Source organism: Hydra vulgaris, chromosome 14 (assembly GCF_038396675.1).
Source record: "Hydra vulgaris chromosome 14, alternate assembly HydraT2T_AEP".
NCBI classification, from domain to species: domain Eukaryota; kingdom Metazoa; phylum Cnidaria; class Hydrozoa; order Anthoathecata; family Hydridae; genus Hydra; species Hydra vulgaris.
The window spans coordinates 19,985,848-20,013,388 of NC_088933.1; the positions used below are offsets into that span (position 1 = coordinate 19,985,848).

At 25.6% G+C, this 27,541-nt stretch overlaps 1 protein-coding gene across 2 annotated transcripts; it reads right to left on the minus strand.

The window, feature by feature from the left end:
* Positions 1–740: 740 nt before the first annotated feature.
* On the minus strand, positions 741–27,346 carry LOC136091247 (transmembrane protein 243-like). 2 transcript variants are annotated; one of them, XM_065818556.1, is made up of 4 exons: positions 27,189–27,346; positions 6,129–6,179; positions 1,287–1,379; positions 741–1,201 (listed from the first exon to the last, which is right to left on the minus strand). In XM_065818556.1, exons 1-4 carry the CDS (start codon positions 27,267–27,269, stop codon positions 1,085–1,087), a joined length of 342 nt encoding a protein of 113 aa, XP_065674628.1. In that variant the 5' UTR covers positions 27,270–27,346; the 3' UTR covers positions 741–1,084. The 2 variants fall into 2 exon arrangements, with proteins under 2 accessions (XP_065674628.1, XP_065674629.1); XM_065818557.1 differs by lacking the exon at positions 6,129–6,179.
* Between the last annotated feature and the right edge of the window lie 195 nt (positions 27,347–27,541).

A 27,541-nucleotide genomic window follows, 5' to 3' on the forward strand; every position in this document is an offset into this window, starting at 1 on the left:
CATAAAAATTATCATTTTTGTTAAAAGAAAAAGGTTATAAAAATATCAACTTTTTCATTTAATAAAATATGAAAAAGTTTATATTTAAAAAAGTTTTTTAAATTAATATTTAAATACATTTTTATATAACTCCACATCTTCTGAGAACCAGGTTAACCTACATTTTTTACTTTTTATTTCCAAAAATATTTTTTAAAGATATAAAGAAATTTTTTAATAATTAAGGACAGTAACAGCTCCTAAAATAATATTTTAAGCTTATTTCTAAACAGTGTCATATTCTTATTAACACATAGGGGTCTAGCAACATAATCTCAAATAAGCATTTTATGAATACCCTGGCACCCTAACATATACAAGATTAAATAAGAACAAAGTGTTCAGAGCAAGATCAGCTTCTTTGGAATATTTTATGAACAAACCAAGTTCAAACTTTTGAAAAACACTTGAACTTTTTTTCAAAAGTTTTTTTTAAAAGTTCAAGTGTTTTTCAAACCCCTGCAGGTGACTATTTTCAGTATGCCATTGATTATGTTATACATAATTAGGTGGAAAATTATTGAGGTCTTTTTAATGACAAGATAACATTGCAGTATTTAATTGAGGCCTTTTTAATAACAATAAAATAATTGTAGCATATTAGACTTTCTAAACAAGGACCAACAAGGACCAACATGCTGCATTTATTTTGTTGGGGTTACGTTCATGCACCAACAAATATATAAAAAAAAACATTTGAATTTCTGGTCAAAATATCATAAAAATATATTTTCAATTAATAAATAATAATAACAATAAAATTTATGACTTATAAAATTAAACTACAATATTGTACAAAAATTTATTCTGCAAAATACACATACACACATATACTTGCAAAGCCAATAAAAATTTTAGCTAATTTCAATATCTGAAAATTGAATAAAAAAGATTATTTAAAAATTTTCTTTTTCCTCTTTTACTTGGTAAACATTTACATAAACAAAAGCACACATTGTGAATGAAAAGATAGTAATTAATTGTGATTGGTCTATACAACAATATTTAGACATCACCTAAGGCTTCCCATCAAAAAAAGACCACATTATTTTTTGAAAAAAGTCACAAATGCAATTACACAAAGAAGCAGAGTGACAAGAGAATTGTAATATATTAAATTTCTAAACTTTGGATCAAGATCACCTTGACGATACCAATATATCTAAGGAGAAAAATAACTTTTTATAAAATATTTTTATAAAAATTATTATTAAAATGTTAAAAGTATTATAATTAAAAACACTTACAAGAAAAATATTTGATATACAATTCATAACAATTGCTCCAGAAAATACAATATTAAGGGCTACCAAGTGAACAAAAGCGCTAATTACTGTTGCCTAGGAATAAAACAATTATATAGCCAACTCTTTATTTATATTTGAAATTCTCTTAATGCATAATATAAAAATTTATTTTTATACATTTTTATTTCAATATCAGAATGTTTTTTAATTCCAAATGTCAAAAACTAATCTTGATTACTAAATGAATAAAAGGGAATATAAGCAAGTCAAAATGTCAAAAATAAGCAAGTATAAAAACAACTATGATGTTGAATGCAACAAGTATGCAACAAATTGCACTAGATTATAGCACAAAAATATACTATAATACTTAAAAGCAACAAAAATCCAACTTTATTGTTTGAGTCCAAGATCCCATGTTAAAATAATATTTAAATCTAAAAATGCTAAAGTTTTTTATACTGTTTAAATACCATCATTTGTTGTAATTTTAGTGCTTATAATATAAGATATAAGATGTCAAAGCACTGAAATTGTCAAAATACAGTCATTGGTCACCTTTAACTTCATGCATTCCTTCCATAAAATACAATGAATGAAATCACACAATGAAGAGAAAATTGACTGCATCATAATAAAACACCCATAATAACATGCATCATGATTGACTCAACCATAATAACACACTCAAATATATGTATATATCGAAGTTTTTTAAAGAAGAATGCAGCGCGTTCTATTGAACTTGTTTGTTGTAATTAGAAACAATTATATTTTAGTAAAAAAAGTTTGACCAAACATTTGTTAAAAACAGTGAATTAAAAAACCTATACAGTGTGTAATGTTTTTATTGAATTATTGAATCCATCACAATGGGAATTTCAGGATTCGCTTTTAACCATTATAAATAAAGTAAAATAATAATATTATGTTTATAACTTTTATTCGAATAAATATATATATATATTATATAAATATATAAAAATAAATATAATAATAAATATATGTAAAAAAATAATGAATTTGCTGAAAAAATGCTTAGGATTTCACTTTTCATACAGAGAATAATTCAGATTTTAACTCCAACAAAACTCAGTTATTTGCAATGTAGTTACAATAGAACAAGTTATGATTAGAATCGCTCCTCTCCTCTACACTCCTGGAAAGAAACTCTGCAAACCTTGTAAACAAAAGATTACCAGAAGAGAAGATTTCAGAACAATGCCAGAGAAAAAACAAAGCCAAGGTGAACATGATGATGATTTTGTAATATCATCATTCAAAATAAAAGGACAGGAGATCAACAAAGATATTCAAAAGTTTTAATATATCTCCTATAAAATTTCATTCAAAATCACCAAAACATGCAGTCTCAGAAGAAAAACGAAAAGTTGCATGCATCAACAAAATGGTAACCAATATAACTAAAAAAAATTAAAAGTCACCTCAATGTTCCCTCAAAAATGTGTTATGAAACAAACAGCATAAAAAAAGAAGGCTGAAAACTTTGTTGAAATTATAAGTTTAATAAAAGAGAAAATTCTCAGTTTCAAGAAAAAGGACTATTGTTCAACTCCTCACACTGGCACCACCAAGCTGGTTGATATCAGATGTAAAAAATAATTTTGAAGTTACAGAATACCAGGCAAGGATGGCTAGACAAATTTTTATAAAAAAAGATTGTTAGCTATTTCTCAATTGAAGAAAAAGGATTGTAAAGGTCTTGCATAAAGTAGTAAAAGATTCAAATGTTTTATGACTATGTATTGAACTATGTCTGAAAAAAAAAAGATTATTCAAGCATTGGAATGATTTATAAAAAAAAACAACTCCTTTTGTGTAACTTAAAGGAACTATATGTATTATGCAAAGAAAACAATCCAGAAATTTAAACAAGCTACTCAAAATTTGCTTCATTTAGACCAAAGTGGTACATTTTGCTAGGTGCAGATGGTGCACATTCTTTTTTTTTTTTCTTATCACCATATTGCTAGTGGATGCCTAAAATATTGGTGAAACATATAAGGATCTACTTTCAAAAACTGTTTTCTCAGTAAAAAGTAAAGAATGCATGCTTGCACGATGTGATGATTGTCCTGGTGTACAAAAACATATTTTATGTATGAATTTTGTATTAAAAAAATCAAGGTTGTTAACCTCATTTACATAAAAGATGCAGAAAAAGACTTCTTTCCAAAATAAACATATTGAAAAAACTGTTCCACAAGCATGCTCTGGTAGATTTACAATCCCTCAACTTTTTATCTTAAAAATCTTTTATCCCTATATATATATGCTATATATATATATATATATATATATATATATATATATATATATATATATATATATATATATATATATATATATATATATATATATATATATATATATATATATATATATATATATATATATATATATATATGCTTTCTATAAAAATTCAATGGAAAAAAATAAATATGTTTTTCTGGTATAATCTTTATTCTTGAAAAAGGTGAAATTGAAGAAGTACAAGTAAAATTAACTATGTTAAAGATATAGTCAAAATAATTTACGCCTACAATACTTTAAAAAATCTTATACTGTTAAATAACTTTAATCCAGTGATTGTTGCAAATGTTAAACCAAAAATTAAATTATAAAAAGTTTAAATGAAAAAAAAAACTTATGGTCAAAGAAATTTTTTTCTAAAAAAAAATTTAAGCATATACTTAAACTTAAGGAAATATGATTCGATTTATTAGACCAAAACTTGTTCTATTACTTTTTATTGCAAAACAATTTGAATGAAAAAAATTTAATGAAAGCATCAACTTAAAAACCATTTGAATAAAAAAAATGAATACTTAGATTTTTAATTGTACGGTAGATCAAGAAACAATAAAAAATTTGTTTCTTGATCTACTATTGTAAAAAAAAAAAAAAAATTTTCCCGATTAGATTTTTTTGCATTAATTTAACCCCTGAACATACTTAAATATTAATAAAACAACTAGTTTATATAACCCAATTAAGGGGCTCAATATCTCAAAACACCTAAATTTCAATTTTTTTAAAATTTTTTAGTTATTTTTAATTTTACTTGTCACCAAAGATCTAACAGAAAAAACAACAGTAACATATAGAACTATAATTTCAAAAATATATTACTTTTTCAAGAAATTACTAAAAAGTAATTGCAAATACAACAAAAATAAATTTACTATATAGTAAATATTATATTACTATACTATATTACTATATAATATAGTAATATAGTATAGTAATAATAGTTTTCAGATATTGAGCCCCTTAATTGGGTTATGTAAACTAGTTGTTTTTTTTTACAATGTAATTTCAAAATTTTTTTTTTTACAATGTAATTTCAAAACTAATTAATAACCAAAAGTTATTTTTTTTCATTTAAACTTTTTATAATTTGATTTTTGGTTTAACATTTGCAACAATCACTGGATGTTTGCAATGTTTCTAACTTTAAAACTTTTAAACTTTGCTAATCTTTTTTTTAATTTCAAATTTCAATCAAAATTATTTGAAGAGAATTTTAGAAGATTAAAATTCTTTTGTTCAAATAGATTTCTTTTTTAAAAAAATTCCTAAAAACAATTTGCGTATTTATAGAAAATGATTTATCTTGATATCGTGAAAAAATATATATATTTTTTTAAAAAACGAATCGCAAAGGTGTAAAAAGCATTACACTTAATTTGAGCCCTATATGCTTCTTTCATATTTTAGCATTTTAAGTACATTAATTGAATTCTGCATCATTTACTTGTGTAAATTGTTTTGTGGGGCAAAATAAAGTTAGCTCCACTAAAAACACTTTGGTAAAAAAAATATACTTTATTACAGATTTTTTAATAGGTTTGATTTAATCAAATAATCAATATAGCACATGTTTGGGTTTGGGGATTTATCCAAATTTCAGTCCAAATAAGCCATGTTCAACTCTTTATAATGTTCTCTCAGAACCTTCAAATAATTAATTTTTTTTGCTGTAATAACAAAAAAAAAAATAATTGTCCACTCTACTATAATGCCCCCCCCCCCTTAACTTTGGAGAAGTAAATACAGTAAGAAAACCCTAAAAAACATTTACCTTAAAAAACAACTTCTTTTTAACCCAGGTAATCAATATTAAAACTTACTTCTGCAAACTAATTGCCATCCTGTACCACTGACACTATCTAGCGCTTAGTTTTTATTCATTCTCCATTAAGTGGGCCTGAACATGCTTTGATCTCTCCATTAGCTGGGCCTCAAAATGCTTTGATCTCTCCATTAGATGGACTTAAATTTTGAGCTCTCTAAACCCCCACCCCTCATTTTATTTTAATAAATGGTTTAAACTTTTTTTTTTTAATTCACTACTTACATCCTTTTTCTATTTATTGTTGTTTATTTTTATTTTTGTCTATTTGCTGTTTTATTATTTTTTTTAATTTATTTATTTTTATTTTTGTTTTTTTTTAAATAAATTCTTTTTAAAACTAAGTTTTGATTGTTCTGTATTTACTTCCCCAAACCAACTACTACAGTGGATTAGACTTATTTTTGCTGTCAATTTACATTACTTTGGAAAAAACCTTTATACAGTTTTATTATATCAAATTATACAGTGACTTTTTGAGCACTTTCTGTTATATATTAGGAATCCTATTAAAAATCCTATATATCCTATTCAGAAAATTTGTAATATATCCTATTCAGGAAATCTCCCTAAATCAAATAAACATATAAGTTTTTTCAAGTGAAGTCCACAATTTTATTACATTAAATTATTTATAATCAAAAATAATTTTTTAAAAAACTTTTTTTTTAAATTTATACACTTACAAGTACAGCTATAATTGTTGCGGCACCCAAAACATAGTTGCAATATTTGTCCTATGAAATAGATAAATTTATTAATATTTGTCTTATGAAATAGATAAATTTATTAATATTTGTCTGATGAAAAAGTTAGATTTATTAATATTTGTCCTATGAAATAGATAAATTTATTATTATTTGTTTTATGAAAAAGATAGATTTATTAATATTTGCCCTATGAAATAAATAGATTTATTAATACTTGTATTATGAAATAGATAAATTTAATAATATTTGTCTTATAGGGTAAATAGATTTATATATATAACAAAATGAAATTTGTACTAATTAAAATATATTTTTTTAATTTATTCTCTAATCATTAGCTTGTTTTTTGTATCACTCTTCAGAATAAATTTATTGTAAAGAGCACTAATAAAAAAACAAGCTTTTAAAGGAATTAAACTAACCCTAACTAAAAATAAAAATCTTGGTTGCTATCTATCTATCTATATATATGTATATATATGTATATATATGTATATATATGTATATATATGTATATTATATATATATATATATATATATATATATATATATATATATATATATATATATATATGTATATATGTATATATATGTATATATATATATGTATATGTATGTATGTATATATATATATATATATGTGTGTGTATATATATATATATATATATGTGTATATATATATATATATATATATATATGTGTATATATATATGTGTATATATATATATATATGTATATATATATATATATATATATATATATATATATATATATATATATATATATATATATATATATATATATATATATATATATATGGGCAAATCGGCAAGAAAGAGGGAAAAAAAAAGTTATGAAAACACGTACTAAACTCCATAACTCTTTTTTTTAACTATTTAAAAATACTATTAAACAGAAAAGTTATTAAAAAAAATCATTATATCATACCACATTTTATCATACCACATATTTTGACGCTTATTTACAGTCCTGTTGTGTAGCGTTAAAAACCGTATTATATATCCCTAATTAAGAACTTTGATAATATTATAGTGAATTTTTTTACATAATATACAGGTCTTATTTTAGATAAAAAATGCCTTATGTATCAGCTTAACGCAATATTCGACATAAAATTCTATTCTTTCATTTTTCAAAGAAATTAACTTTTTTTAAATTACTGCAATAATAATAATTACCTCAAACAAGTTAAATGTTATTTAACAGCGTTTTTATTATTACCATAAGCAAATGAAATTTATTTTATTTTATTTTTTTTAATATTAAATAATTTAATTAAATATTGCATTTTTTTAAATGTTTGATATTAACAAATTTCTTTCTTTTCTCCACATTTGCATAAAATAATTAAAATATGTTGAATTTTTAAAATGATTATTTCTTAAATTTCTAATTGCATCTTTGCAATTACAAATGATTTTTTATTAAAAATAAATAAAAAGTAACAAATAACAAAATTACTTTAATTTATTTACTTTATTTATTAAAAGTTTATTATTTTATTATTAAAATTATATCACTGTATATATCGTTTATTAAAAAATAATCGCTGTGGTTTAACTTGCGTTATAAAAAAATTGTAGATAAAAATGATCCAATTTTTTTTTAAGAACAAATAAAATTTAAATATTGAATAATATTTAGTAATATTTAAAAATAAATTTGACAGTTAAGTTTAACCCAAGCATTACCTTTAATTTTAATAAACTTGATATACATTTTTAAATCAAAACTAAATTATATATTTTTAAAATCTAAATTAAATTTTTTTTTTTTCAATCAATAAAATTCTATATTTTTATTAAATTAGTTTTAAATCAAATCATATATTTTTTATCAGAATTAAACTATGTTTTTATGATCTTTGCTTCAAGCTTAAAAAATTGATCATTACATAAAATAAAAACAAATTAAAAATAAACTTTTAATTTTATTTGAGTTATTTTCATTAGTAAATAGCGCTTACATCAAAACATAATTGTCATTCAAACTTTTGTAACAAATATTTTTACATAAACGTCGTTCAAAAGTTAATGCAACTTTTTTTTAAATTAATTACTTCTTTTATCTTACTGCTTATATAATAATTTAAAAGTTAAAAAATGATAAAAAGCTTACATAAAACCACTTAAGGCGTACATAAATGGCTCTACACATAAGGCTTTAAACAAGGCCTGAATATACAGTTGTTAATAATCATTTACACTTTTTTTCTTACATCATTTATTGCATCATTTTGTTGTTTTTAAGCATTGGATTTTTGTTTTGATTGTCAGGGTTATGAAAGTAACGACAGAAAAAAATATAAAAACAAGTAAAAACTACGAAACTCAGCATATAAATACACATACCAAATGATTTTTTTTTACCATGCCGTTCGCTGCATTAAGTCTAGCAAAGTTGTTTTGTTCAGTAGTGGTAAAAAGTAAGCGTTATGACCCTCATGCTACATAGAGTTAATTTTTGAAAAATTGTCATTAATGAAGCTCTTGTGAGTGTGATGAGATTCATCGCACTAACAAGAGTTCTAATGATCAGATTCATCAATGAAAATCCTTGTTAGTATTCACTTGTTAATAGTATTCACTTGAGAAAATGGGGATAATATGAAGAGCATATACCAAATGAACTAAATTTTCAGGATATGTTTTTTCTACATGGTATTTGCGGAATCCACAAACCATTTCTTATTCATTTAATTGTAGTCTTATTGACAGATTTCTTATTTCAGTTTTTTCAAATGTCACCTGAGTGTTAAAATTTTCTAGCCATTGTTTTTGGTCTAAGATGCAAGCCCGTTGAGCTAATTCAACACCTCTGTCAGCAAACAACTTTTTTTAATTGCCTCTTTAATTAATTTTTTTTTTTAGGTGCCCAAGAAGTCCTAATGGTCTTATTACAGAGCACAGAGAAAGAGTATTTTAATGAGAAGTTCATGCCTTTTTCTGAACTAATATCGTAAAACTTGCCTAGAGGTGGGATTTGACCACGGATTCTTTGTTTCTGAGGCAATGGCGCTACCTCTGCGCCACGGCTGCTCTGCTGTTTTATGTAAAAGGTGTTCGGATCAATAGCTAAATAAATACGATTTTTGGGGGAGGCATAATACACAACGTAATACTTGAAATTTCCCAAATACTATGGCATGATAATTCCAGTCTATGATTAACACAATGCCAAACTATAACAGATGGAAACATTTCTGTGTTTGAAAATTTAATTTGAAAACTTTTTCTTAATTTGAAAACTTTTACATCCTAACATCACTGTTACGCCATCATATACTACAGATACTAAATAATTCCTTGATTATTATTCTGTCATTAAGAATGAAGACATTTGAGTAAAGCATCAAATAATCTTTTAGCTGCAATGATTTCAAGTTCCACTAAATCTAAAAATAAATTAACTGGTGAATTCATTTCACTGCCCTTTACACAGCACTGAACGTATACTATCAGTACCAATTTTTGGCTTATTGTGGTTGACTCATTAGTCATTAAAGAAATCTTACTCATTGGTTTTATAAGATCTGCAAGAATCTTTTTCCTCATTTCACTACCTATATGATTGACAATGTTAATGCACGCATTTGTAGAATGAAGAATACGACAAATTTTAACTCCGTTAATTACTTAAAGATCAATTTCCATTTCAAAGTTATTAAAGGACTGATTTCCTTTTGCAACTTTATATGCAGTTCAAAAAATGTTTGCTGTTATAATTTTCTTGCATGTTAAAGACTTTAAAAAATTGTTTAAAAAAGTCTCTTTTTTAGCTTCTTCTACCATCTTTAATGCAGCATGTCCAGCATGCTGGACAGCAACTATGCATGGTTCACTTTTTAGCAATTAGTGCAGTCGAGCTTTTTTTGTTGAAAACAGAGCCACTCATTTTTGGAACAATACTGTTTTTTGCTCTAATGTCCTGCAACTTAACCAGTTGTAGTTGGTGTAATTGTCTGGAGAAGGTGAACCTGTAAGAAAATATTTGATCACAAAGAACCTGCAGATTCTTTGTGATCAAATATTTTCTTACATAGTGAACTTAACTGTTGTTTGTTCTATCTTTACCATAATAAGAAACTTTAAATTGATGTTGTAATTTTGATTTCTTCTGTTTCATTTGCACTTAATTCTATTTTTTCTGAATTGGAGAGTCAATCAAGAAGCTAATGATTTGCTTCATACGCATTGTTTTGTTTAATTGATACTTTTATATCACTTTTTAAATATATTAACTAGGCTACATCTTTGAATTTAAAACATCGATAACAAGAACTCATTAATGATATAATAAAAATTACTGTCGCAAATAACGAAAAGTCTGCATTCAAATAATAGATTTTTTTTAAATAGCAAAAAACATGAGATTGATATTCAGACAAACATTGTTCAGAAACAATAAAATTTCTTAAAAATGCAAATGGTTGTGGGATTGAATTTGGACTAAAAAACATTTTGGCATCATAAAAACAAACACTATTAGGAAAATACGTTAAAGTAAATTATTCTCAAGCAAATTTAATTTTTACTAATGACTAAGAAACAATTGATTCTAAAATGCAGCACTATAATGTTTTAAAATCTGCAAAAAATGTTTTACTTGATCTTCATGCCCCACATTTGCATTTCCAATTTATAAAATTTTAAAAGCAACTTTTTTTTAAATTAAAAATGCTTAATATTTAAAAATAAACCAAATTCATTTTATAATAATACGAGAGAGGAAATAAAATGTTTATATATATACAATAAAGGTGCCGGACTGCCGTTCTATGACAAAAAAAAACAATGTATATATATCGGACATACTTAGCCCAACCTTCTACAAGTCTACAGATCCTACGCTATTAGCCACATGATATATAGTGCCCCAGTTCTCACCTCTTGCAGTTTTGCTGCAAAAAAAGAGATACAACATTTCCACAAAAATGACACATTCATCGGAGTTGATGCAACCAACTCGAGCCATTTCAATATTTGTTTCGATATTGAGGAATTACTACACCTTTTCAAGAAGTTGTAATTAAGAAATATAAGAAGAATTGAGAAGATAGAAGTTGTAACTAAGAAACATAAGATGTAATTTAGAACATGAAAGATGTAATTAAGAAACGTAAGATGCAATTTAGAAGATGAATGTTGTAATTGAGAAATGTAAGATGTAATTTAGAACATGAAAGTTGTAAATAAGAAATCGTAAGATCTAATCGAGAAGATAAAAGTTGTAATTGAGAAAAGTATGAAGAATACAAAGTTCTTTGTATTTTGAATTTTGTAGTCCTAATTTACTTTGTAATTTAAGGCTGGAAATAATAATATATCAACAAAATATAAAAAGTCATGAAAAAGGCATTTGAGGTTTAGGTGGTAACTGGAAAAATCCTATTGGGTGTCAATTAAAACTTTCTTTTATTTTTGTTTATGAAAAATTTAATTGAGATATCAGATGAATAATAAATAAAACACAAATAATTTATTTACATAAAAATTAAAAATTTAATTTTAAACAACGTCATTAAAAATCATTGCAATATTCAGTCAAGCACTAACTTGGAAGTCTTCAATATTTAAAATCGTTGCGTAATGCAACCATCACTCTCCAATTATTGTATTCTTTGCCGCAGTAACTAGTCTTTCTAAATACAGCATTCGTTGCTCCATAATCCCAGCACCGAATAAAGTTGAAATACGAATAACATTTTCAACATTTATTTTTATTTTAGAACAGATAGCTTCCACTGGGTTTAATATTGGGTGTAGGGTCCTAATCATAACAACTGAGCCGGTGAATTTTCAAACACCCTTTCCAAACAAGCGTGACATGGAGCATTGTCTATTACTACAACCAAATCCTCTAAATGATTCCCAAATGTAAGTGCCTGGTTAAACAAAGCCAATATCCACTCGTTACAAAAATCTGCTTTAAATGATCCTCTGTGAGTTTCCATTATGATGATATTTGTTGTTAATATAGCCGCAATCAAATGTATGTTTGCTCCATTTGAAGAAGGTATTTTCATTATTGCTCTTTTCCCCTGTTTGGCACGCCATTGCGTTTTTCTACAAAAAAAAGATTAAATTTGTTTCATCCAACCAAACTATCTGATGACCATTTGTGATGTGTTGGTTAATGTTCCTAACATATTCAGTTCTTTTTTGTTTGTTTTCATTACTATTCATTGTATCAGGCTTTTTGTGCACTTATTTAAATGAAAATAGTACCTACCTTCGAGGTAATTGGCAATTGTGGTTGTGCTGACACTAATATTAAATTGTCTTAATATCCTTGTTTTAATGGCCACCAATGTCAACTGACAGTCACTTTCAATCCATGTTAGTGTTTCTTCGATTTGATCATCGGTTAATTTTTTTGGTTTAAAACCACCTCTTCCGATAAAATTTAAATTTCCGCTGCGGACCCAATTGTATGCTGTCTTATATTTGACACCTAAAGTTTGCGCCAGAGTCACCCAATCGTCATTTCGCTCAGCACATTCAATTACTCTTCTTCTATCATTTGATGAAGATAAAACATAATGTTTTCTTTCAACTTGTTCAGTTGTATGTATTTCATGTCTACAAATTAGACAAGGTGGTTCTGGTTGTTCCAGAAGTGGTTGTAAACAAATTTGATGAAATAAATGCTTGCACGGATTCAATTTAATAACAGACTTTCTATTCATAGTGTATTGACAAATAACACAACGATCTTTCAACTCCATAACTGTATTACTGTATTGCTGGTGCATACAAATACTAAATTTGATATTACAAATGTTGTATTTCTTAATTACATCTTACTTTTCTTAATTACAACTTTCAAGTTCTCAATTACATCTTGAAAAGGTGTTGACAAGACCTGTATTAATATCCTTAAAAAGATCCAGACACAAACCATCGGATAACCACTTAATTACCTTGCACCAATACACTATGGCCGGAAACATCACTTTTCTTGGCCAAAACTATTAAAACTTAAAATAACGGATTTTTAACTGGAATTAGAATTTGCAGTATATTTTAAGTGTTTTTGTATAAAATGATTAATTTTTTTTTTTTTAAATTATCAACATTTAGAATTAAAATTTAAAAAAAAATTTCTACATAAAATTTTTTTTCCTTTCTTTCTGAGTTTTTATTTTTTTAGTTCTAAATTAGAAAATATACGATACTTACGAGTAAATATGTTGTTTCTGAAAATTGAAAATATGATTTACACACGTATTTACGAAAATATTAAAATTTTATTAAACTCTTTAATTTAAATACAATTCAGTATCCAAAAATGTATTTTCCTCTTCAAGTTGTTCTGGATAATCATCCTCGTGGTCATCCATATTTTCTAAATTCTCAGTCGCACATGTTTCACCGATATCCTCACAATATTTCCTTTACTTCTGGTGGCAGTGTTAAACGCTTTCTTTGGTGCACACGTGTATTTAAGCGAAGAGATGAAATTAATGGATCCAATGTGTCAAGAGCTCTATGAAATACATCAAAAAGATTATCAATGCGGCTCGTCTTACGTGCATGGTGCAGTCTGTCGCTTTTATATATTTTGTTTCGTGACTCAGCTGCATCCTCTCCGAAGTAACCAACAGGAAGTGCTGTATTCTGCATTATTTGCTTTGAGTGAACTATAACTTTATGTACTGTGGGAGTCATTGGCAACCAGGGGTACTTGCTTTGATATAATTGACCAGTTTAAAAGCAATACTCTTCAAATTTATCCAAAGTTAGGGAAAGTTGACAAGATAAACATATTAATATTATTCTCATTCGAAATATTAATTTGGTGTCTACTCCTAAAACTTTCGAAAATTTATCATATTCCGTAAATGCTCTATGCGACGTGTTACCGTCATTTGTGGAACCACAACCACCTGCTTTCGGAACATCAACACGAAGACTTAGTTCTTTCCAAAACTCATTCTGAATATACTCTTTTCTTTTCTTAATTGCATCTTTATCTTCATCCGATCTTATTTGCCATTTTTTTACTTCCATCTTGTATCCTAAATGTAGTACGAACTCAAAAAATCTAATCCAGCAGTGCAGTGGACTAATTCCATACTTTAGATTTCCATCGATAGGATGAAATTTTACGCTGTTATAATCTGTGCCTTTAAGAAAGTCAGTTTGGGTTGCATGGCATATTGGACGATTTTGATTTGATTTTGTATCGGTTAAAACATTTAAAACTTTTCCATCTATAACAGTTAAAAACATTCTGAACGTTATTTCGATTATCTTACCAGCTTCGATTTCAACACGTAAGTTTTCAAGCTCTTGAATTTGTTTATCTAAGTCAGCAGCTTCTCTTGTTATCACTTCTTTCGTTTTACTTGTGCACTCTAATTTTAAAGGCCGACAAAATCTTGTGGACTGCGGAAAACAATTATTCCAAATCGGGGCTCCAGCGCTACTCAAGAGTCTCAAGGGAATCACTGTTGTGGCCAAAACACATGAATCAGCATTTTGTGATGTACTTTGATCAAGGAAAGATTGCTTATATTGAGATTGACCAGAGCTGCTGTCAAAACCGTAGCTAAATATCATTTTTGTTGATATGAAGTTACCCGTAATTTTTGCAAATACTTCCTTTTGCATCTCCATAATTCTTTTAACTGTATGCGTTAAAAGCATTTGTAAAGGAACCTTACACATTTGTTGTCTACAAGTACACCATCGGGTCTGCACTTACTTTTTATTCCTAATATACTATCAAAGGGTGGATAAATATTAGCGATACATTGCTTGCTTTCTGTCCGGATGGAACAGTATTGGCTCTTCGAAAAATTGTTTTCGAGAAGAAATGCTAACGCTTCCTCATCAGACATTACAATAGGTGCTTTTACATCATCGACATACAGCTTCCTAATTTTGGATGGTCTTGATGGACTTTCGATGCTTTCTTTTAAAATAACTGCCAAATCTACTTGTCCTTGTTTTTGAGCCGAAATTGATACTGCTTGAACTAACAGATTTGTTTCGTTGTGTTCTGACATCGAAAGGTTTGCTGCTTGTCTCCTCTTACTTCGTTCAAATTTCTCAGAGTACTTAAGTTGCGGGCGTCCAGTTAGTGATACAATTTTTTCATCTGGGTTTAGTTCTACTGTGCATTGAGTCTCTGTGGAAGCGATTTCTAAATTTATTTGCCTGTTTATTACAGTTTCTGAACAAAGCCAGCCAGAATATTTAATTTGAAAATCATCTAATCTTCTATGACACTTTTCCCACTTTGCAGACAAATTATTGTTAAGCATGCGTGCTTTTTCTGTTAAATATTTATAGCATTCATCTGAAATTTTATCGGCTCCACATTTTTGTATAAAACATTTATTAGTGCGTCCTTATTTTTTCCTTTCTTCTGTTGGGCCAACCAAATATCAAAAACTGCTGAATTCTGTAAACAAATGACGACTGAAAAAAAATAATTTACTCAAAAACCGCAAAAAACCGCAAATCGAGATAAACATTTTCAAAAACTAAACACTTTAAAGTAATTTTGGTTTTTAATCTTATGCTCAACACTCCTAAACAAAATGTGTTAAGCTTACTCAAACTTAAAAAATAAAATAAATTCCAAAATGTTAAAGACTTTTGGAAAAAGTTATTTTATTTTTTAGAGTATCCAATTTTTGAGTATTATATTTTACAAAACTAATAAACTTACCATCACCTTCGTTTTCCATTTAAACTTTTATTAAACACGCTTTGTTTTCAGCTTTAACAAGCAATTGAAGTAAGCACTATAAAACACCGAACGCAATTCTGTTTACAAATGAAGCAAACAAATTCAACTTCAATGACTCACCGAATAACAGTGAATTGCATATTACAACAACAAAATTAATTTTTGGTTGTTTTGGAGTGGATTTTAACTTTTGGCCAAGAAAAGTGATGTTTCCGACCATAGCGCAATAGCAGAAACCCCAACAGATTCCCGTTCTCCCTAAATACTGCAATCACTACTACCCATCAGCAATCCTTTATTCAAAAATACCTACGCATTCTTTATGATGGTGTCAGTGACCTCTACCTCCCACGAAACATTGGCAGCATCGCTGCTTTTTCAACACATAAATGATCAGTTTTCCTGTGTTCTTAGCTAACTTTTACTCATATTTAACAACAGATAAAATTGTACAATTCATTATTTGTAATGCTAATCAATTTTAAATAAAGATTTAAAAAATAAACAATATATATTAACTGCAACATTAAGATATTCTCATCTATCAGGAACAGCCCCCTCAACTTTTAAAAAAATGCTTTTTTTCCATTCAAATTTTGATTGTCTGCCCCTTCGCCTCCCTAAAAATCTATATCCGCCACCCCCTCCAATTTCCTTGACCCTCCTACGCCACTGCATACATACATATGTAAATATGTTCTGTAACTTTTTTTAAATTTAAACAAAATTAATACTTATTTTACATTTAAAATGATTAATAAAAAATAATAATAAATAATAAAAAATGTAAAATTTAATTGATATCTAACCATCAAAAAATCAAGACAACAAATCTGTATAGTCTTATGACTATTTTATCCTGAAAATTTATTTAAAAAATAGTAAAACTATTTTCAATTATTTGTCCAAAAGACAAATACTAAATAATGATGAAATCTATTTCAGCATCACACAGAACGATGTAAGAACTTTTTATACTATGAGTTTATTTAACTTTTTATTAGTCAAATTCTTCATAAATTGTTACATTATTTGTTCTTATGTTGATATTTTATAAATGCATCATTTTAATAAAAAAACAGTTACGGTCAAATGAGATATTATATTATTGTTAAAAAGTGTTTTTAAAAGCAAGCAGATGTTATAAAATATACTTTGATCAAATTTAGAGTCCATTGGTAAACAAAAACCTTAACTAAAAATAAGGGCAATCAATGTTGCCTCTCATTATGTAAATATCACTATTTTATTGTAAAAAGAAAAAGAAAAATCTTGAAAAACCATGAAAAAAATCTTCAATGGATTTGAACCTGGACTTATAAATTACAACTTCACAGTTTATTCAATTATGCATGTTTAGATATTATGACATAATTATGTTGAATTAATATGTAATTTGAAAAAAAATAATTTAATTTGGCATAAGACAAATTCAATTTTTTTATTCTAAACATTAATTAGAATCTGTTCCTAAAGCATTAAACTTAAGGAGAGTTTATCTAAGGGTAAACCTGGTACACAGCTTTTTTGTGTGTGTGATAAGTATTTGAGTTAAGCAATAATGAACAACAACATTTTCTTATTCATTTCAAAAATATTCACAAATAGTTCATATACATTAGCTAAATGTAGATTTTAATATATTGTATATTAATATAAATGTTTTTTTATTTTATATGTATGTATGCATATAATATATGCATACATACATATTTTTTTATTTTATATGTATGTATGCATATAATATATGCATACATATGTGTATATATTATATACATTATATACACAGTTACAGTTAAGAGTTTTGAACATCATATATAAAAAAAATATTTCCATTAAACTTCATCACTTTAATAAAAAATATTAGAAATCATGACAATTGACAAAAAGGATAACTTTTAAATGTTAAAATATACCCTTATCAATTTAATACTTGGTGTGCTGTCCTTGTGCTTTTAAACAATTAGCTAAATAGGCAAGCATAGGATAAATAAGCTTTCTCTAAATCTTTCTTCCAAATTAGTTTCTAAACTTCATTTTTAAGATGATTAAATTTTGTACGAAATTGTAGAACAGCTACCAAACTGTTAAATTAATGATTTATCAGTAAACATTACATTTTTCCAATCTTCTGTTCTGACTAGTCCTTGTATTTCTGACAGAAGACAATATGGTTTCAAATAGGTTTTTGGGAGAAGTAAGATTTTTTGCTGGAATATGGAATTTATTTTAAATATGAATCTGATTTATTTTCAATATATACAATTTATTTTGAACTTTATTTTGAACTGTAATATATAAGTTAACTCTGTTCAAAATATGAACGGATCACTTGATAGAATTCGGCAGATCATTTGTTTTAAAATTAAATTTATTTAAAAATAAAAATAACTTAAATAAAATTAAAATAAAATTGCTAAATAATATTTGTAAAAATAAAATTGTTAAATGTCTTTTAACTGTTTCAACACCTAGTGCAACACTAGTGATAAGACTTTTGGGCTTGGTGATTAAGATTTGGAGGCTTGGTAATAAGATTTGGAGGCTTTGTAATAAGATTTGGAGGCTTGGTGACAAGACTAAATTTTTTTTTAAATCCTGGTCACGTAAATATTTTTTTTTATAAATGATAATATATATATATATATATATATATATATATATATATATATATATATATATATATATATATATATATATATATATATATATATATATATTAGACAACTTGGTCATGGTGGTTTGAAATTTTTTTTATGTTAGGTGTTTGAATACTTTGCATAAAAAACCAAGTTTCAAAAATAAACAAAGCAAAGCTAACAAAATAGGAAATTAAAACAAATTCAAATAGAAAAAAAAAATTAATAGTTTAAATAACTTGCATACTGTTTTTATTTTTATTTTTTTAGAGTGGTTGTTGTTAAATTTAGTATTTCAAAGGTTTTGTTCTTTTTTTGCAATACATATACTTGTTACATTAACATTTATTATTACCAACCAGACTCAAAAACCTTTACTTTAGTGAAAAATATACAGATATAGGAGCCTCGGGAAAGAAGAAAAAAATGTTACTTGGAGTAAGAGTTAACTAAAAACTATTAAAAAGTGTTGAACAGGTGTCCAATATAAAAGCACAAAATTCAAGCGAAGATTTATTATTTATGTATATTTCACCAATAACATAGAAACCCAAAAAGGAGGGGGGGGGGTGTAGAATTGAACACATTTAGATGAATGTTAAAAAGCAACAGGTATTCAAAATTACAAAGCGCTAAAAGATTGATGATAAAAAATATACAGGAATAGAAAGATAATATAAAACAATTAAGGCTATGTGAAAATTGTGTAGACGGCATTACAGGTCTTGTTTTAAAGCATAAACTGGTGCACCATTTACGTACGCGTAAAGTCAATTGACGTAAGTGTAATGTAAACGAAAACCATTTCACATAGCAGTAAGCCATTTCATGTGAGCCATTTTTTAATATCTAAATAAGTTTAAAGATATCCTTTAAGCGATAAAATAAAATAAGTAACTAACGTTATAAAAACTACTTATAAAGTTTGAATGACGATTACCTAAAAAAACCTGCATAAAAATTACATTTGATATCCATGCGATTTACAAATGTAATAAGTCAAAAAAAAAAACTAAGAAAATTTTCTTTTTATTATTCTAACGTTTCCATCAAAAATGTTCAGTAAAAGAAAAGAAAAAAGATGTTATATGACACTTAAAAAAAAAAATCATAAAAAAAAAACATATTTAAAAAACTTATATTGATCATCTTGCAATAGCAAGAATATTTATTTTGACAGTTTCTCATAACAAACAATAACAAAAACAATGACAGAATTTAAAAAAAAATTAAAACAAAACAAAAAATTATTAGCTGAAAAATAGTTCACATTAAATTTTATATTATATTAGCGTCACTTCAAATATTTTAATTTTTTTGTTTAATTGTTTGTTTGTTTTGTGATAATTATTGATTTTATCTAAAAAATGAAAAAACATTATAACAAACTTTAAATGACATCTTATAAAGAATTTATTTGTTTATAATTAAAAAAAAACTACTTTTAGGGATATAACTCTATTATTATTATTTTTTTGCTTGAATTTATGCTTAAAGCAATGTTTTCATTTATACGTCTTTCAATGTTTTCGTTTATATTTAGTTTTATTTTGTGAAAAATAGTTTAGAAAAATAATATTTTATAAAAGTTGCATCAGCTTTATATAATTAACAGAAATTTCTTTATAATTTAGAAAGATTTTTGAATAAAAAAGTTTTTTAAATAAAAGAAAATTAGATTTTTTTTTCTCGATTTTTCTTCCTCCTTTTCTATTTTTTACAAAAAATTAATTCTTTGTAAAAATGTTATAACATATAAAACTGCATCAAAAATATCCATAAAGCGTAAATGACACTTGGAAACTTAAATCTTTGTTTGTCACAAAAAAAAGTGCTGTTAAAGTAATCAACTTGAGTTTTTTTTCGTTTGCAACAAGTAATATTTTTTATTTGTTAATAACTTTTTAAAATTAAAAAATCATTATTTGCAAAGTTGCAATTTTAAGAAATAATGAGAAAAATGTTAAGATATTTTAATTCATTAATACAATTGTCGAGAAAATAAAGAAATTAATTTGTTAAATGATAATAAAAAATATAATATTAAATTTAATTATTTAGAATTTTAAAAACAGACAATATCTACATTTAGAAAATAACACATTCAGATTTCTTTTTCTTAATTAGTAAAATAAAATTGTTTTGCTGTAATTTATTTTATTGCGGTAGTTAAAAAAACTTATGCTTTAAATAAAAAATAAAAATAAAGATAATTTTATGATACCAAAATCACAAGGAGCTAATGAGCTACGCCTTTTATTATTTAAAACAAAAACTGAATTGCATAATTGAAGCTTAAAAACTATTTATATATGTATGTGTGTCTTACTTAGAAAATACATTAGGAGGCTTAAGTGGTATAAAAAAATCTGAATATGAAGAGTTGCATATCATTCAAAAATATACAACAGAAAAAAATTTTATATACAAAAAAGAAAAGATAAATGGTTATAAAATAAATATACGAGCAATCGGATTTTAAAGAAAAACAATAAAAAGACTGTATAGTGGTGGGATTTAAACCATGGATCGTCGGAATTGCCAAAGGCTGACCCTAATTCAAGCCTTTGGAATTAGGTTCTGCATTTAGCAATGCCAACCTAACTGCCAACCTAGAAGTGTTTCTGCAAAAAAGACCTCATTTCTATGTTTTATGGTAAAACTTTTGTATCAAATTTTTTTGCCAACCTCTAACAAATTAAGGTCGGCAAAATATTGCTGATCTTATTTTTCTTATATATATATATATATATATATATATATATATATATATATATATATATATATATATATATATATATATATATATATATATATATATATATATATATATATATATATATATATATATATATATATATATATATATATATATATATATATATATATATATATATATATATATATATATATATATATATATATATATATATATATATATATATATATATATATATATATATATATATATATATATATATATATATATATATATATATATATATATATATATGGCTTAAACCAATTTAAGAAACAAGATGGGAGTAGTAAATGCGAAAAAGCTTGTTTTTATATACAGAACATTAAATAATGATGTATTGATTGATGAATTATATCAATAATACTGATAGAAGATATAATTTAGTCAAGTGATATGCCTAATGCTTTTTGTTTAATTGAAATAGTTGATTAAACATGGCTTCTTCTAAAAAATAGGAGTTTAAACCAAAAAATCCTAATAAAAATATTTTTTTCCGGAAAAATAAGTTTTTTCCAGAAAAAAAATATTTTTTTTTAACCCTGATTTATGTTGCTTTAATTTAAATAAACTAAAATTTTTAATTTATTACCTATGCACAAAAAAAAAAGTTTAGGAATACAACATGTTAACTTCCCTCAAAAAAAAAATGATAAAAAACACAATTTTCATTGCCAAGTCAATCTTTCAACATTTATATATAACTAGCTGAGATCGGACCCATAAAAATACGGGTCTTTGTGAGTCTATTCCAAACCAAACTTTTCTATGCTTTTTCCTTATATATCCTAGCTTTCCGGATCCGTTAAATACAGGTCTTTACCAAATCTACCATTTTTATACACATCTATTCCACACTGATTATTTATATACCTATTCCTTATTTACGCCAATATTTTTTAGTAAAACAGTTTATTCTGAAAAAAACATTCAAGATCAAAAAACTTAACATGTGCACCTTTTCCGAACATAGAGCTTATAAGAGACTTATAATTAGGTTTGTTTTTTGCTAAATGCAGTTTATAGATAGCTAGTGGTTAAGTGCGCTGTCATCAGTTTTGTTTTGGGGGGTTTAAGACCTCCCCTCAGTGTAGTTTTAAAATTTTTTCAATCTTGCTTATATATTTATAGCAAAAAAAAATAATAATACAGCAAAAAAAGATTTCTGAAATTTAAAATAAAATTTTAAAGTTTTCTCATTTTATAGATAAATTAAACAAGATTATTCCATATAATGCCTGCAAACTTAACATATGCTTAAGACGTTTACACTTACAGACATTTGTACGTAATGCTATACAAATGGAACTAAGAAGATCTTAGACCACTAAAACAAGTCATAAAAAAAAGTTCATTCTTATGATTATGATTAAAAACTAAAGAATAATATTAGGCGCTAATCTAAAAGTTAAGCCAAAAAAATTTCACACATTGACGCTGGTTTGTGGCAAAATAAAACTTTATGTGTCAAGTTTCCTTTTGCATTTATCTTATATCTTATGATTAATTTTAATCATGTTGCATACAATTGCATAAAAATATATAAAACTTGTAAAGATATATCATTTCACGGATAAGAGATTGTATTTATTAAAATAGTAATAAATGAATAGTTTTTGTCTTTATTAGAATATATCACATAAAAATATATTCCATATATTTTTAATAGGAGTTTTTTAAAAAAATTTAAAATCTTATTTCTAGTTTATTTTTCTAGTTTTTTCCCATAAAGTGACGCCACATATGCAAAAAAATTGTGGCTTAAACGATATATGAAAAAGCCTCGTCTCTCTTTTTTAACGGTCTAAAAAGCAGATGACATAATTTTAGCAATCAGAAAATATCAAGAAAGGGGCAAATCTAAAATTAAAGTTTCAAATTTTCCACTTGGATGAAACAATATGTTTCGTGTTTTTTCAATCTTGTCAATTTTTTAAAATATAATAACATACAAAAAATTGAAACAAAACAGCTTGAGCAAAAAAGACTTGTAATTACTAGAAGTATTTACTTATATTACATACGATCCTGAATAAAACATTATATAAGTGGATTTTTTACATTTTATATACAATATAGATAAAATAACATATTTGTTTATATATATTATTTATATAGGGATGGTTAAGTGCAACAAAGTTTAAAAAAAAATTAGTTTATATTAAAAAATTAAATATATGTTTCTTTGCAAACACCGATCAATATACTATACTTAAAATTTTCAAGTGCACTGAACTGCAATTACTTTTAATTTTTTTGGTTTAGTGGCTTTTGTTAAGAGCTTTTAAATTTTGCGTCAAATTATCTCATTTCAACATATTTGTTGTATCATCCATACTGCAGCCATTTTTCAAAACACTTTAAGGTAAAAAAAAAATCAATTTTGACTTTTTTACAAAATAAGCCAGTTTAGATGTCTACAAATGTTATTGAGTATTATTATTTTCAAAGAGTTCTGAAAAAATTGATAAAAATTATTTACAAATAATTAAAAAAAACGTTTTACAAAGAGTTTCTTCTAATATATAGAAAAACGGCTGCAGCATATATTTATAGTAAAAAAATAAATGTAGCAAAAAAAACTTTTAATTTGCAAAAATTAAATTTTTTAAAATTTTTTTTCTAGCTACAGGTTTTTTTTTGCCTCTACAGCAGTACCTTCTGGAGTAGCAGGACTGTCTTATTAAGTTCAGACAATTTTTTTTCAGACCATCCACAGCTTATTAGGACTAATTAACTGAGCACATTAATAACAAAAGTAATCAATCATGAGACATATGTAACAAATTTTTTCTCCTGGTGTTTTGATGTTTTTAGAAATTTTAGCTTTTTTAAAATCTTTTCGTTTGTTAAAGTGTATAATATCGTTACATATGTTTATAAATAATCTCTATAAAACTTCAAAAGTATTTTGTATTTTAAAATAATCAAAAAAAAATTTAAAAAAAAAAAGTTGCTAGTAGTAGGAGTCAAACCACGGCTTACTTGTTCAGAAGCTTGGCGCGCTATCGACTTGTCCACGCTGGCACGTTGTAAAACAAAAATTTTAAAAAGTATATAATGATTTTTTAAATGGAAATAAATGTTATAGTTTAAAATTAAGGAGAGCTTGACGCAATACCATTTTTAAGTGAAAATCAAACTTGTGAAAATAAAACTTGATAATTGTTTCAGTATGTTTTAACATTACTTAATTTGAAGTTTATGCACGTTAGATAATTGCATACATGTTCATTCACGTTTTCTAATAAAACAAAGTGCTGCGACTCTTTCTCGCTACTACCTTGGTTGCAATGGCTGCCTAGGGTTTCATGTCAAACACGCTCGAATAGCACAAACACTACTACTACTACTACTACTATTACTACTACTACTACTACTACTACTACTACTACTACTACTACTACTACTACTACTACTACTACTACTACAGTGGTGTACAGTAGCGGTCGCCCGATAACAAATGCCACCCGAATCTTATGAAGGGCTACTGGAAATAATATTTTGATGCAGTTTAGTGGCCCGACTGGGCGACTCCATTTTTTTTCATTATTATTATTATTTCAATAATTCTATAAGCAGAATTTATGTGTCCAAATTTAAATTAGGTAAAATTTATGCGTCCAAAATTAAAGAAGATGACTTTTATCTAACATAATAACAACCACCACCTTCTGCGTACGTACGCATTACTTATTATTTAAATATTATCTTGTTGTAACATTCTAAGAGAAATGATAAAAACCAAGTTGCGTAATTAAAAAAAAGTTATATAAAAAGCTTGCTTTTATTTAACGTCTTTTTGCTACCAATCAAATTAGGTTGCAAAAAAAAACAAACATTAATTTGAACAATTATTGCTCGATTTCTTTTTTCTCTTCATAATGTAATCCTCATTAAATAACAGTTGTGACAGTCAGAAAAAAAATATTTAATGTTTTAAAAAAAATCTTATTTTAAAAAAGTTTAGGAGAGATAGTCAAGACTTTACTGTATGAGAATTATGCAAAATGCGAATTTTGCTAAAAAATGGTAATGGACGACTGAAAAAATTGGTGGGCGACCGAGATTAGCTAAATTATTACTCTCAGTCGTCCGCCGGGCGACCGACCAAAATCTAAGTGTACACCACTGTACTACTACTACTACTACTACTACTACTACTACTACTACTACTACTACTACTACTACTACTACTACTACTACTACTACTACTACTACTACTACTACTACTACTACTACTACTATTACTATTATTACTACTACAACTACTACTACTACTATTAACACTATTAAATTTGGCAATAATATAAGATAAAGTTGAGTGTAATAACAAATACAAATATACAAAGTATCAAACTCATTATTCAAAGTTACAAGCATAATTTGAAATAATTTACAATTTTATGATTCAGTACAAAATTTTAAAGTTTTTTTGTTTAAAAAATATTTCTTTTTAAAAAGAAAATAATCAACAATTTGAGATTTTATTGTTTTATGCGTAACTTCTTGTTACAAACTTGCTTAGTAATTCTTGCATAGTAATTCTCCAATTTATCAAATATAAAATTAAACTTTATTCAAACTTCATGAATAAAATATACTTAAAAATATTTAAGCATATTTTATTTAAAAAAAATATTTTTAAGTATAAAATATATTATATTCGACATATAAATATATATATATATAATATAATAAGTATATTTATTTTGAACTACAGTTAGAGTTTAATTGAACTATTTTGGCCACTTAAACTGGTACATCTGCATCCTGGTCACTCTCTGTTTGTATATATAAGAATGAGTGCTGCATTTGTTGACATTATCGATTAATTCACTTTATAAACGGAACATGAATACCATGAATAACATGAATAATATATATTGAAAGATGAACTGATGATTAGGGTTGGAGGAGATTTATGATACAGATCTATCAAGAAAAAAAGATCTTTTTTTGACTCTTCTTTGTTTGTATTTTGTTTTGAAAAACTTGACAAACAAATAGAGCACGCAAAAAATTAATAGACATGCCAAAGAAAAATTAATAAGCACAGTTTTTTAATTCTTAAAAAACTGTGCTTATTTGCTGAATATATTTTGTGAAGTCAAACGAAATATTGTCTTTGGATTTCTCATAAGCTCATTATTTCTGTTGATGTCTAAGTCACAGTGCTCAATGATTAAGAAACATCTAGATGTATAGAATCTTGAATCATTTTTGAAATCTAATTATTTTGATTCAACATACTTAAATTAAAAATAAAGTTATTCTTAAAGTGAAGACAAAGTTTATATTTTACCTTTATTGCTTATCAACTTGAAATTTATGTTAATTTTTTTTTAATTTATATAAAAATGAATAAATATCATGAAACATTTTTAAAAATAAATCTTTAAAAACCTTAGAAAAGTAAAAATCGAACATATTTTGGGGCCCTAGGCTGCCGCTTAAATTTGAACACTTGAACCCTTGAATCTGTGGCTTACAATTCTGGTTTATGGCAGCAATGCATATATAACTTATTTCATTAACTAAGCAAAAAACTTAGAAAAATCAGATTCAATAGCTAGTCAAAGGTAAAAATTACTTGGTAATAATAACATGTTGATTTTGTGGTGCCAAAAATCTAAACTATGACAATATAATGATCAATAGCCTGATAATTAAGATACAGATTTTTTTAATTTTTTTAGAAATTAGACTTAAATTTCTTTATTAACAAAATAGGTAATAAATGAAACAGTTTAAAGCAAAAGATAGCCCACAAAAAATCAGTAAATATTTTTAAAAATAAACTTGATCATTCCAAAAAGATGAAAAACAAAACAATATAAAAATTCAATTAAAGAAGCTGTTAAAGCCAAGCATTTTCAGTTGTTGAGTTCAATAAAAATTCAAACTGAAAAATACTTTTTTGTTAGATTCTCCAAAAAGTGGTCTGTCCATTCCACCATAAGACTGATGACACGACTGTTGCTGATATGATTCCATGTTCAACGCGGTCAACTCAAACTTACATTACTCTTTTTATAATTTTTGTGTGTGTGTGTTTTTTTTTCTTAATTTATAAAAAAAATATTAATTAACACTTTCATAATAAACTATTTACTCAAAAAAGCACAATTAAACCATATCTTCACAATTAAACCATTTACTTAAAGATACAAAATAAAATATTTATTTACGTAAAGTTACAAGCCAATATTCAATTTTACTTTTCACGATTTTAATGTTATCTCTAAAAACTATTTTCAAGAAGTCAA